The sequence below is a fragment of the Egretta garzetta genome, unplaced genomic scaffold, assembly GCF_000687185.1.
Source record: "Egretta garzetta isolate BGI_Z169 unplaced genomic scaffold, ASM68718v1 scaffold30, whole genome shotgun sequence".
Lineage (NCBI taxonomy): Eukaryota > Metazoa > Chordata > Aves > Pelecaniformes > Ardeidae > Egretta > Egretta garzetta.
Window position 1 is genome coordinate 3,010,645 of NW_009258383.1, and position 12,538 is coordinate 3,023,182.

Genomic DNA, 12,538 nt, shown 5'->3' on the forward strand with positions numbered 1-12,538 from the left:
GGGCTCCCCCGCGCTGGGCTGCTCCGGTGGGGAGGCGAGGGGAAAGTCGCGCGTCGTGGGCCGCGCCTGCGGCGTAGCAGGGGCTTACTGCAGCAGCAAAAATGGTGGGTTTGCTTTTTGTGGGTGCCCTTAAGGTACAGCGTGCTGCACAGGCGCCGTCTAGGGCGGGCTGGAGAGAGCAGGCGGAGTTAACCGCTGTCACAGGAGCAAGGTACGCGACCTGTTGGCAGGGCGGCTTTCGCGATGGCCGTTTGAGAGCTGGTTTCCTGAGCGGTTCCCTCTTTGTCCTGCATTTGCTGTTCCTTTGAGGAGGATGCGTAACTCGTGCCATCTAAATGTTTTTGTAACAAATCGGAATGAATTCCCTTCGATCTTACGGTTCTGCTACCTGTTGTACGCTGTGAGCTCTCACAGAACCCTCCTTAGAGGGCGCGTTACGCGACAGTCGTTACACAAGGCAGAAGAGAGTAGTTTCTTTTTTTCTAACCTGTTGGGGGAAAACCTTGCTTCTCTCGGCATCTTATTTGCATTGGTTTGTCTTAAAAACATACGCTGTTTGATCACTGTCGCAAGGAGGCAGCTTTGCGTGCATGTGATCTGCCCCAAGGAACCGTGGTACTTTTGTTTTGTTCCCAGCTCCCCCCACCCCCCCTTGTGTTTTACCTATGTGGTCTCTCTGCCTGTGAACAAGACAGGTTTTACAGGGGTTTTTGTCTTCATTTTGACAGTGCCTCACAGTAACTGGTTACTAGTCAAGTAAGGCCTTGCAAGGGAGTTGGCCAGAGACCTGGAGATTTTACTCAGCAAACAGCAGTGCTCTCTGACCTGCTGCAGGAGACTCACCTCTAATTTGTGATCTGCTTTGAGAAAGAAGCTTGAGTTCAGTTCCTGCTCAGTGATGAAGAGGGCTCAGATGTGCTTACTTTATTGCTCCCACAAGAGTCCAAAGTCAAAACAGAGCACAGAGGGATTTTCAGCATTCTGAGAGGATTTGAGGAACAACAGAAAACAGAGAAAATGCCTTACTTCTGCAGGAAAGCAAGGACATGAACATTTTAGAATACTCGGTTATTTTTTTTCTTTTTCAGGTTTATACTGTCAACTTGGAATCTCGTTATTTACTAATACAAGGAGTTCCTGCATTAGGTGTTATGAAGGAATTAGTTGAACAGTTTGCCTTGTATGGTGCCATTGAAGAGTATCATGCTCTAGATGAATATCCAGCGGAGCAATTCACTGAAGTTTATCTCATAAAATTCCAAAAACTGCAATGTGCAAGGTATTGGACAGGGCAGTATCTGTCTCTTGCTGTCTTAATCTTTCACACCTTCTTTATCTACAGTCTGTTAAGATTCTACAGAGTTGAAGTAAAATCCTCACTTTTGCCACTACAATTTATTTCCCTTCAGGGTGGCCAAGAAAAAAATGGACGAACGAAGTTTCTTTGGCAGTTTGCTGCATGTGTGCTATGCTCCAGAATTTGAAACAGTCCAAGAAACCAGGGAGAAGTTGCAGGATAGAAGAAAATACATAGCAAAAGCAACAAATCAAAGAGGTTGGTAATGAAATTTCCTACAGAATCTTAACATCTTGCTGCAGTGGTGGGTGGGGTTTTGGTTACAGTGCCCATTCAAGAAAATGCTTGGTATCTGGCTGGTTTAAGGAATGGAGACATCTTTCAACATTTAGAGGGCTCTATCTTTTTCAAAGCAACTTTTCACTTTTGGTTAGGACAAATATAAAGAAATGCTTTAGCTTTAATAATGAAGTATTTCCTTCTCTTTTTCTTTTCAAAATGTTATCAGAAATTTCAAGCACTGGCAGGAAGTTTGGGATCATCTTTTCACCCTTGTGCCAGCTTATTCAGGCATGCCCAAAGAGATAGCTTGTAAGGAAGGTGACTATACCAGAACCTCCAACAAAAAATTTCTCCAGTGTACATATTGGCACTGGAGGAGTACTAAGAATGGACGGGGCTTACAAAAGCTACTGGTACTGCAGAGTTCCCAGGCAGCAATGAAGGCAGGGCAAGCTGAGAAATACGCCAATGGCCAAGCACAGGCTTCTCCTTTCTTGTGCTTATGTACTTTGATATCATTACTCATTGCATGAGGATGTTTAGAGGGAGGAAAATCACTGATTTTTAACATCAAAACACCTAGGGGGTGTTTTGATGTTGCAAGACAGCCTTTCCTTCTTGAAATCATACCTGGAGGTAAAACCCATTGATCTGCAACATCAGAAATATTTTCTTCATGTTCTTAAAACTGCTGCAATGCTTCTGCTCAGGCATTCCCCACAAACCAGCAAAGGAACGAGGCTGAAAAACTTCAGTTTGAAAGGTGCCACTTAGGAAAAAAGAATCACAGAAAGGTGGCCGGGAATGAAATATAACTGGTATTGCTTCTGTAATTGTATTATATGTTTTTTCTTATGTCTTAGAACTAATAATGACATGAAATAGTGAAGCTACTTTTTTGTTGTTGTTTTAAAGATTGGTTTGTGGTAAAGAAAGTAGAGGGGCCTGAGAAGACCATCTCAAAGAACCCTGACTGTCCGTGGAGTACACCAAGGTCATGTACAACCGGGAACTGGGATCCATCATGCTTTACAAGTTCTCACAGGGTATGCCAAAACACAGGATATCCATCTGGGAATCATAATCAGAGCCTGTTGATGTTTCCCCAGTGTGATAACGAGTGTGCTGAAACTTCTAGGTACTTTGGTCAAAGCACATCCCTAACTCTAAATGTACAGCCAGGAGGACGTACTCCACCAACTCCTTTAATGCAGCAAAGAACAGTTCCCAATGATAACGGAATTGATAGGTTTATGCCTCGTACGACTCACCTGCAAGAACGTAAAAGGAAGAGAGAAGAAGGGAACAAGTTTTCCCTCATTGGAACAAGTGCAGACAATACTGAAGTCATTATTGGTCCACAGCTACCAGAAATACCTAAAGTGGATATGGATGATGATTCATTGAATACTTCAGCCGCACTAATTCGAAATAAACTGAGAGAGGTATGGATTTTGAAAGTTCTGGTATTTTCACTTTCAAGCATATATATTACATGCTTGGTATCCCTAAAAATAGAGTCCCTAAGGTAACTTAATTCAATATTTATTCAGTATTACCAGTTTATTTGCCACTTAAAGCTACCGTTCTTACTAAACTCATTTATAATGCAGAACATTGCAGGCCATTGTACTCCCCACCTCTTACACTGTACTTCAGAAAGTATAAGTGTCAGCACACTGTCCTAAATGATTTTTAGTAAACTACATTTTTTTTTTTCCCCCAGGTAGGGAGGCATGAGAACTTTGGAGGTAGTTGTGGTGACTCCAGCGTGGTACTTGTATCTGGTTTCTGATTGAAAGGGAGTCAAAAACAATAGTGTCAGAGTTCAATGTAATTTTGCTCCAACACTTCTTATGGCATGAAAAGAAGTACAGAACCATGCTGAGAAGCATGCCTAAAGCTGTATAACCTTTTATGGAGGATATTAGTCGATTAGCAGGTTGAACATTCCTGATATAACTTTCCATTTAAATTAAGATATGAAGAAACTCCCTTGATTATGACTAACTAGATAGATTTGAAAGAGGTGATCTCCAGTCAATTGAATAAATAAGCACACCTTATGTTAAATACACTTCTAAAATATATGTCAAAACATATATTTTTTCTTTTCCTTTCCTTTCCCTTTTCTTCCTGGAACACACGAGGTTAAAAAGCATACTAAGCCTTACTTTGAAAACACCTCTGGTAGGGAGAGGGGCGATAAGATACATAACACTGTATCACAGAGCATCTGAAATCAGTTTGTGTGGTTAAAATACAAAAATGGTACTGTTAACATTTCCAAGTTTCACCTCTCCTGTGTTTAATGCTGCCTTTAGTGTTATTTTTTTCCCTTTTTCTAGAGGGAAATTCAGTACAAGCGTGATTATAGTAATACATCTCTCCCAATACTCAAATGTTGGAGACATGGCCTTACTCTAAATCTAGCACAAAAAAGGAGTGGTTACAGTTTACTAAGAATTTTTTTTTTCCCAATTAGGTAGCTGATTCTTTTTCAAGAACACCTGTGGAAAAGCCAGAGAGTAGCTCAGCCAAACCACTTGTAAAGCAGAGAAGAAGAATATAGATACTGCTGGCAGCATCTTCCAACAGTCATTTTTTAAAGTATATAGTTTAAAATACCTATTTTTTTATGTTAACAATAAAACTGTTTTCTACTGTGTTTCCAAGCCATTCCCTGTTAAAAATGGTATCAATTTATTTCTTGGAATGAACAAACCAGTGTATTCCTATTGCAATCTTTTCTTGTGCACTTCAAACTATAACATGTTTCGTAACTCATGAAGAAGTCTATTTAGGTAGAGTAACAGAAATAAATTCTATTTATTCAGCAGCTTTTGCAGTAAAAGAATACTGAAACTTAGTAATAGTTTCAAGTTGCTCCTATTTTTACTATACCGTGAAGAATGGTGAAGAAAAAACCTCTTACAACAGCATTCCACTTGGAGTTACAGTTTACGAGTTTCCTGGAAAGTTTTCTGTTCAAATGCCATACTGCTCTGTTTAAAAAAGGGGGGGAAAAAGTTCATTTTCAGTTAACTAAAAGATTAATCAGAAAAGATGTTAAACTAAAATGTGTAAGCAGTGACAGTCCTTACAGTTAGGCTACCTCTTGCTTTTCAGCTTAGAAAAGGTAAATTCCATAGCATTAACAATATCATCACTGGGGGACCAGTCAGAACATTCACAGTTATAACTGAAGGGGAAATGGCTCACTGCAGTAACTTGCAACCAAGGAATGCTCTGGCATGGAGGGTGAGAAGGCCTAGCTGCAGAATGAGTTAAGCTGGCTGGAAGCAGGAATTCTAGAAACCGAGTTGACTTTGTAAAGGTGTGAAGTTTCCCTTTGTGATAACAAATATCCACAGTGCTGTGTTACAACAATTCTGGAGTGGGAATACTCGGGGGCCACCTTTGGGCAGCAGAACCGTCACTGGGGGGATGAACCCAGTGCTGGGCTAAGGAACCCCGTGCTGACACTCTCAAGGTTGGTGCTGGTGCAAGAGTATGTAAGGAATCGGCTCGTAGTGCATCTTTGCAGGCTCCTTGTAGAACTGCTCATGGTGGTTGCTCATTACTTTTTTTTTTTTTTAAATGTATTTAAGTACAAATGAGTGTTTAATTTGTGTCAACGGGTAAAATTAAAATTCTCCAACACAACCCCACTGGAAAATCTAGTAAGTTGTGGGTTTTCTTCATGTGAAGCTCATAGCCAAAATTTATTTATTGCTTTTAGGGCTTGAAAGAAAATGTAAATAGAATTCTCTTTTAACTGGAGACCTAGCAAAAAGGCAACAGTTAGGTAGGGTATAGAACAGAGGGCACAAATACTATAAGCAGGAAAGAAGCAGAGTTTTCTACCCTTGCCATGATTAGCCTGAACCGTGTACCTGCTTTATCACCAACACTGACAGAAAGCAAGTCACTTTTTTATGTTGGTTAGTGAATGAAATTTTCTTCAGGAAGTTTTTAAAACCTTTCCACTGGTGTAAAAAAAAAGAAAGAAAAGGAAAAGAAGAAGAGAAGAAGGAGAGGAAAAGAAGAGAAGAAGGAGAGGAAAAGAAGAGAAGAAGGAGAGGAAAAGAAGAAAAAGAGTACTTCCTTGGGTTTTCCCAAACCCTTGGAAGTCTTGTGACAGCCTCCCAGAAGAAGTCTGGTGTTTTGGAAACAGCTGCTTTGCAGCTGACATGATACAGTACAGGCCGCAATCAGGCTACAAGGCTCTTTCTTCCTGTCCTCCAGCCTACCAGGTAGGTGAGCTGGCAGAAGTGTTGGTCTCCAGCAAATCAGAACTTGCGTTTCCAGCAGTTTTACAAAACTCTTCTGTTTCTAGGAATCACTGCATGTGTTTCAGAATTTTGTTTTTTCATCTCTATGAAGGCACAACTTTGAGTATTTAAAAATGACACGCAGTTCAAAAGTGTAATGATTATTGATTAAGAAAGAAAATATTATTGAGCAGAAACACTCTCCACAGTCGAACTTAGGACTGAGGAAATAAGCATGTTCTAAATTACCATCTTCAAAAAAAAAACCCAGCCCCAAAATTCTGAATTGAATTAGATGTATTGCTAATAAATGAAGCCTAGTTAGATGTAATTAAAAAGCAGTAGTGCCACACTGAGATGAAGAACCCTCTCGAGGTATTTTTTTTAGAAAGTTAGCCTCTCCCAAAAGAGGCTGTAACTGAGGTGATGGCAGTGTTGTCAGTGGCACTGAAGAAAGAAAAATAAAAGCTGTATTCCTGGAGAGCTTTTGGATAAACAAGAGAATGGTCTCATTTGCTTAGTCTCAGTGGGTGCTCACTGAGGATCATTCATTATATTGCTGCCCCAGGACAGACAACCACTGAGTAACAGCATGTTCTTATATTCTCTGGCGGTGTTTGTATAAGGAAACATTAGTGCCGTGAAAGGTAGATACAAACTCAGGACATGTGTATCTATCTCCTAACTGAAGCACGTATCAGTTGACTTCAGCAGGCCCCGCGTAATGACAGTTAATACCATAATACATACATCTCCTTGACAATAGTACAGAAAGTATTTGCACTTTTTTTTTTTTTAACTCAAGACTGATGTACCTTTAGGTCTGGCAAACATGGTCCAAAGGCTTCTAAGAGAAGATTTTCATCTCTGACTGCTTTTTCAAAGTCCATAAAAGAAAGCTTGCCATCATGATCGTAGTCCTACAAAAGGAAGAGAACTCTTCAGCAAAGGATTATCACTTGCAGTAACTCTTTTTGTTTAACAGACTTTCACGTGGATTCTATTTTGAGTGTACACAAAAATAATTTTCTTTAGACCATCAGTCTCTGCTCAGACTAAGATCTGTATTATTTGCCTCTACCTAAGGCACAAAAGGTGGAGCAAGCTCAACTATCTCCTATAGCTTTGCTAACAGAATTCCACAGAAGGCAGAACTTTAACATGGGAAAAGGCTGAGCTGAGAATTGCACAGACAAATCTCAAGCACTATTGCACTGAGATAAATTAAAAGTAGGAGACTTCAAAGTAGGAGAAAATGTTAGGATAAATTCTGTATCTCTATTCACATCATGGTGTACCAACACCCTGTTCATGAGGCTGGAAATACTTCACCCTAGTGCTTTCTATAGTGGGCATACTTCTGCCCTGTCTTTCACATATAGCACACAGAAGCATACGGTGGAGTACGCTGATGCCAGCCCACTTCTTTTGTACTGTAGAATCTCACCATAGCAGACTATTCCTCTGGGGGTGGAAAAATCATCCTCGTGTTTTTAGCATTTCTGCAATTTGAAAACCTCCTGTTTCTACTGACATGGTGGTAGCTTAAAACGCCAGCAAACGTTACGGTGAGCACAAATACTTCTTTAAACCATATAAAATAAAGGCTTTATGTGAAGACTGATGGGTGATGTTCATGGCACAGGGCCAAATCAAAATTTTTGAAGATCAAGCCATGGCACCATCACAGCTGGTGAACATGCAGGGAGCACTGTTTCTAATGGCCACAAAAGCAGGGGCAAGGAGCTATGTAGACAGATTCCTGAACAGAAAAACCTGCCACTGGGTGCTTGAGAGAAACAGAAGTGGCCGGGTACGCTCTACCATTTACACTACTCAGCACAAAGGTGAGCAGGGCATGAGGATGTTCATTACAAATGCTTTTAAATATGAAAATGGTTATTGTGGGACTGGACGTACGCTTAGTCACAGTGCTGTTGTAGCTACAGGCAATTGCTCAATGAGAAGTTTTTTCTTCTTTGAGTGATGGACTCCACAAATGCATTTTGGGTATCTAATAATTACTTGTTTAGTTATTTGCGATGGGCAGCAATATCATACTCTGACAACTGCTCAGCAGCCAAATCAGATCTGGACATTCTTCAAACATGTATCAGAGCTTTATTAAGTTCTCGTGGTAAAGCTGAAACAGGATCATGTGCATGATGAGTTTATAGTATGTTCTTACATATATGAATGATATTATGTCCAGTGCATAGTGCTTGTGCTTGAAGTAGCATAGCCCACGTACCAACTGCGCAGAACATGAGGGTGTTCATTTTGGATGCAACCTGCAGGAAAGCTGAACATGTAGGTGCTCCAAAGATGAACAAATTGCTGAGTTATAGTTTGCTTTCTGTGTGAGAGGAGACTCAGCACTGTCAAGAACTAAGGGTAAGATGGACCTTTCAGCTGAGGTTCTGCAAGAGGGGTGGGTTTGAGAAATAGAAAAAACTGGGATTCAAGACCTGGTTTTAAGTGAGATTTTTGAATGCCACCATAGGAGGGGAGGTTATATTTCTTGATGAAAATGTTGAAACACAGTCCCTGGCTGATTTGGATATCCTAGATGCATCACAGTGTGACAAGTTTTAAATGAATAACCTTGAAGTTACTATTCTAATAGAATATATAAATTGGATAAAGATGTTCAATGATCAATTGATAAAATACAAATGTACTTAATAATAAAGCTACTGCAGATGCCTAACTCTGGAATAAATGCAGCTTATGCTTTTGGATTTTCCACTTTTGACTGGGCTTTTGTTTTGACTGGGCATGTGTGCGTGTATGCATACATACATATGCTAGTTTATACGTATAGTTTTAATACATTCCCATAATAAGTAACAGTTTCATGTGAGGATACTGGACTGGGACTTACTAGATCTGGATTGTATTTCTGGCTTTCCTTAGGAGACCTGTTTATCTCAGGTATGTAACTAACTCCATGGCTCAGAATCCCACTGTGAATCAGACACAGTATTTTGTTACCTCATAGGAATGTTCTAAGGTTCAGCCAATGAGTATCTGAAACACATTTGAGTATCATGATGAGTAAGTACTTGCCATTTTCTTCAGTGCTATGTCTACCAAGTCCTTAATTCCCTCATCAGGATCTTCTTCTGATGGCTGTTTGAGAAGGCTGTTTTTCAGCATTTGAAACATTTCCTCTCTTGAAATGTATCCATCACCATTCAGGTCGTAAACCTCAAAACAGTCTTTTTGAAAGATAAATCAATTTAAAGTTCATACAAGCTATATCGCATATCCTTAAATCTGTCTGTTACCTACAGACAGAAAATGTGAATTGTACAGCATATCTACTGAGCCACATCTGCTATATAATAATTATATATGAAATATATGTATCACATTTTGATACATACACTAGTCAATTATGGCCTATTTACCCTTCATAGTTAAAACCTATTTCTGCTCAAATAAATAATCTTCAGTTCACAGAAACCATAGTAATTTACAGATCTTAACTTCTCTAAAATTGTTAATTTAGAATATAAACAAGGTTCTTGTTTAGAAGCTGTTTCCCATGGTGGGGACCAGCTGCCTATATCAGAAGGGCTTTGCACCTACAAAACACATCCTAGTTCTTTCAGGAAGAAGCTGAGTTAGAGAAGTAGAGGAAAAAGAAGAATGAGCTTTACTAGTATGGAAAAGACAACTAAAGTATCCCTTAATGCAAAGAGAAAATCTCTGTAACAGAGTATTTTAGGTATGAGTATCTGCCCAATTTATCTTCTAATTGTTTCTACCTCCCTGGAATCAGAAATCTAGGACCATGATAAAACTTTACTTTCCTTCACAAAACTTATTTAAACGAACAAACAAAACTTTTAGTTCTGGAACACAAGAGGTTTTTTTCTGCCAAAGGCTATGCCTACAGTGAAAAATTGTGCTGGCATACATTTATGACAGACAACACTGTGTATCACTACACACTAGTATATTCTATAGTGCTTACAGCAGGGCTGCGTATTTTACTGCTTGTGGTTGTACTGACATACTGAACTACATCCCAGGCCACCTTCCAGTGCAATGCTTTATGATGAATTTATATAGGGCATTAAGGATGGCTGGTGCTGCAAACTGGGAATTACAGAAACAACATGCTATCACTCTCCTGTCTCTATTATACTTTCCCCCCACACTGTCCCCCTTTCCCCCCCCACCCCTTGCTTCTTAAAATCTGGAGTTCTTGCTATTTTTTCTCTCTTATCTTTTTCCATCAGTACTGTGGAGGTCCTCATGACCATCTTACAAATACATTCAGTTTTCCCATCTATGCTTCCAGGCTGAATAATCTCTAGAATTAATGCAAATGCTGCTCTGTCCCCATTGTGCCAGTACATGATGCTGGCACAGGTCTTGGTTGGTTTGAGACTGCGTTATTCAGCCAAAATCACCCTGAGCTACATCTGCTTCTTTCTAATTTTGTTTGTGAGTACAAAAACATGTATTTTGTCAAAAAACCTGCATACTGTACAACAAGCTTCAGTTCAAAAGCTAGTTTTTTTGTCAGCAACAAAATGAGGTGGCAGCTATAACAGCAGTTTACACTGCTGAATAATCTGTCTCCGAGAAGCTGTTCAGTATTCAGTTTCATAGCATTAACCACACAGAAGAAAACTCTTCAATTACCAAATACTTTATAAGAGTAACTACTAAATTATAACAAAAGCAACGTGTAATTTAATAGTCATAAATTCCATGATTGCTACTAAATAGTAGCATGCAGATAAACCTTACATTTAATCCTTTCTTCCAATGTCCCCCGAAGAAATACTGATAAGCCTTCCACCCATTCCACCACACTGATGCAGCTATCGTTGTCTTTATCAAAAGTGCGGAACACTGAGAAGTGTATTAGATAGGTTTTAAATTTATATGATAGGGAAACACAAATGAGTATTTTCTTAAATTCAATGAAAATATAAAACCGTATTTTCTGAAGATGTTTCTCTGCTTTCATCAAGTTATGACTACCCTTCTTGAATCTTTCTAAGCCATAATAAGGAAGGGGATTTCACCCCTCAGTCAACTGATCTTCCACTCCAGAATCCTGCTGGGATAAGACATTTTGTTTCATCTGTTGCTTTCCTGACTTCAACAACTACAGGAAGTATGCTTCCATGCAGACATAAACCAAATATACCAAGATCCCTTACACTAAGGCATATTTGCATGTAGAAGAGGATTTTCATCACTAGGTTTTGTCTCAAAAATCTTGAAGTAATCCTAGAAACAATACATAAATATTTTAAATATACAAAGAAAAAGAACCTTCTCCCATCTTTCATGTACCAAGGCCTTTTTTCTTCTCCCTTCCCTGAAATAAGAAACTTTCAGTAATTATTTATACAGCCTGTAATATAGTACTTCAAGATATAATTCAAAGCATCAACTTACAACTATTACTAACTCGCATTTTAGAATGCTAATTAGTAAGTTGGCTACAGGAACATATCTGTACATGCAGAGCCAAGCATTTTGGAATTGGAAAACAACAGCTTTGCTTTTGCAACTGAATTCAGCCTCCTTGTAGGTAAGTGTTAAAATAATTTTTAAGAATGTGTCCACGTAAAGCGTTTTCCAAGACACACTTGACTTGTGGCATAAAATGGCATTTAAATACCCCTCCTGCTAGAGAGTGGGAGAAAGCTGAACCACGGGGTGGCTCTTGGCAGGCTGAGACTGAAAAGAATGGCAGACTCATGCCTCCTCCACATCCTCCTCTAGACACCTGTACATCAGAGATCATTCACGTGACTTTCACAGTAACTGGAAACACGGCTCTCTTTAATCTGTGAAATCACTATATTTTCAAAGGGTTATTTGGCTCATTACTCTTATCTCCCTGTATTGTCTCCGTCTCATCCCTTCAGTGCTGTTCACAGCACCTCTATTCCCGAAGTTATCCACTCTAACAGAATGCCTTTCTGGGACCTCCAAACCCGAGACAGAGCTGTCCACCAGCAGCAGTGACTGCAGCTCCTGGTGGAACCGTGGGAGAAAAGAGGAAAGTGACGCCCATGCTACAGTGACTGGGACAGAAACTGCCACAGGACAGCACTACAACTGCTCCTCCGGCTGGTCCCCCTCATACAGGGGCGTGAGCTATCCTGGACCAAGGAAAAAACTATTCCACTTAAAGAAAAAAAAAAAATATTTCCCTTACTCAGCACCTCCTGAGCCTAACTCTTCCTTTGCTGTCCTTACAGGGATGAGATGGCACTATGTCTAGGTGTGCACATTGGGTCAACAATGTAAAACTAAAATCTTACATCTTTTTTAGATCTATCACTCTCACCTCTGTCCATGATCATGTCATCCATCATGCCAAACACGCTGTGCAGCGTGTCTCTGAACATGTTTCGGTCAAAGCCGACCGTAGCGAAGCGGTTACTGGGCTTGCCCACCAGCGTGTCGAAGAGCTTGATCAGACTTTCCACTTCGCTTTTGTTAACTGCCCAGTCAAAACACAAGTGAATGTATTTTATAACTTGATAAAAATTCACAGCAGGCACAGGGAAGCTACAGGGCCCACAAGCCTCAGGTGTCAACCATTAAACAGACTGCCCCGCACCCCTCCGCCCCTCACCCACTGCCCCTTGGGGGGGTGGGGGTGAGCAGGCCCCAGCGCGGGCACAGGGGACAACGGGTGGCC

The 12,538-nt window shown here is 40.2% G+C and overlaps 3 protein-coding genes across 4 annotated transcripts in view; 1 reads left to right on the top strand and 2 right to left on the bottom strand.

The window, feature by feature from the left end:
- Nucleotides 1-831, bottom strand: part of PEX1 (peroxisomal biogenesis factor 1) — a 34,038-nt gene extending 33,207 nt beyond the window's left edge. The window contains exon 1 of the mRNA XM_035897442.1: nucleotides 826-831. The gene's annotated coding sequence lies outside the window, so the exon portion shown is untranslated. The remainder of the gene's footprint in view (nucleotides 1-825) is intronic.
- RBM48 (RNA binding motif protein 48) lies at nucleotides 8-5,576 on the top strand. Of its 2 annotated transcripts, none has more exons than XM_035897445.1 (4): nucleotides 8-1,279; nucleotides 1,410-1,555; nucleotides 2,495-3,024; nucleotides 4,065-5,576. In XM_035897445.1, the coding sequence occupies exons 1-4, from the start codon at nucleotides 1,047-1,049 to the stop codon at nucleotides 4,149-4,151; spliced, it is 996 nt and encodes a 331-aa protein (XP_035753338.1). In that variant the 5' UTR covers nucleotides 8-1,046; the 3' UTR covers nucleotides 4,152-5,576. The 2 variants fall into 2 exon arrangements, with proteins under 2 accessions (XP_035753338.1, XP_035753343.1); XM_035897450.1 differs by lacking the exon at nucleotides 4,065-5,576 and adding an exon at nucleotides 3,306-4,007.
- On the bottom strand, nucleotides 4,504-12,437 carry EFCAB1 (EF-hand calcium binding domain 1; the record flags this gene model as incomplete). Its single annotated transcript, XM_009641797.2, has 5 exons — nucleotides 4,504-4,584; nucleotides 6,669-6,773; nucleotides 8,923-9,074; nucleotides 10,621-10,725; nucleotides 12,182-12,437. Coding segments are annotated over 5 exons (669 nt in total), but the record flags the coding sequence as incomplete, so codon positions are not given.
- Between the last annotated feature and the right edge of the window lie 101 nt (nucleotides 12,438-12,538).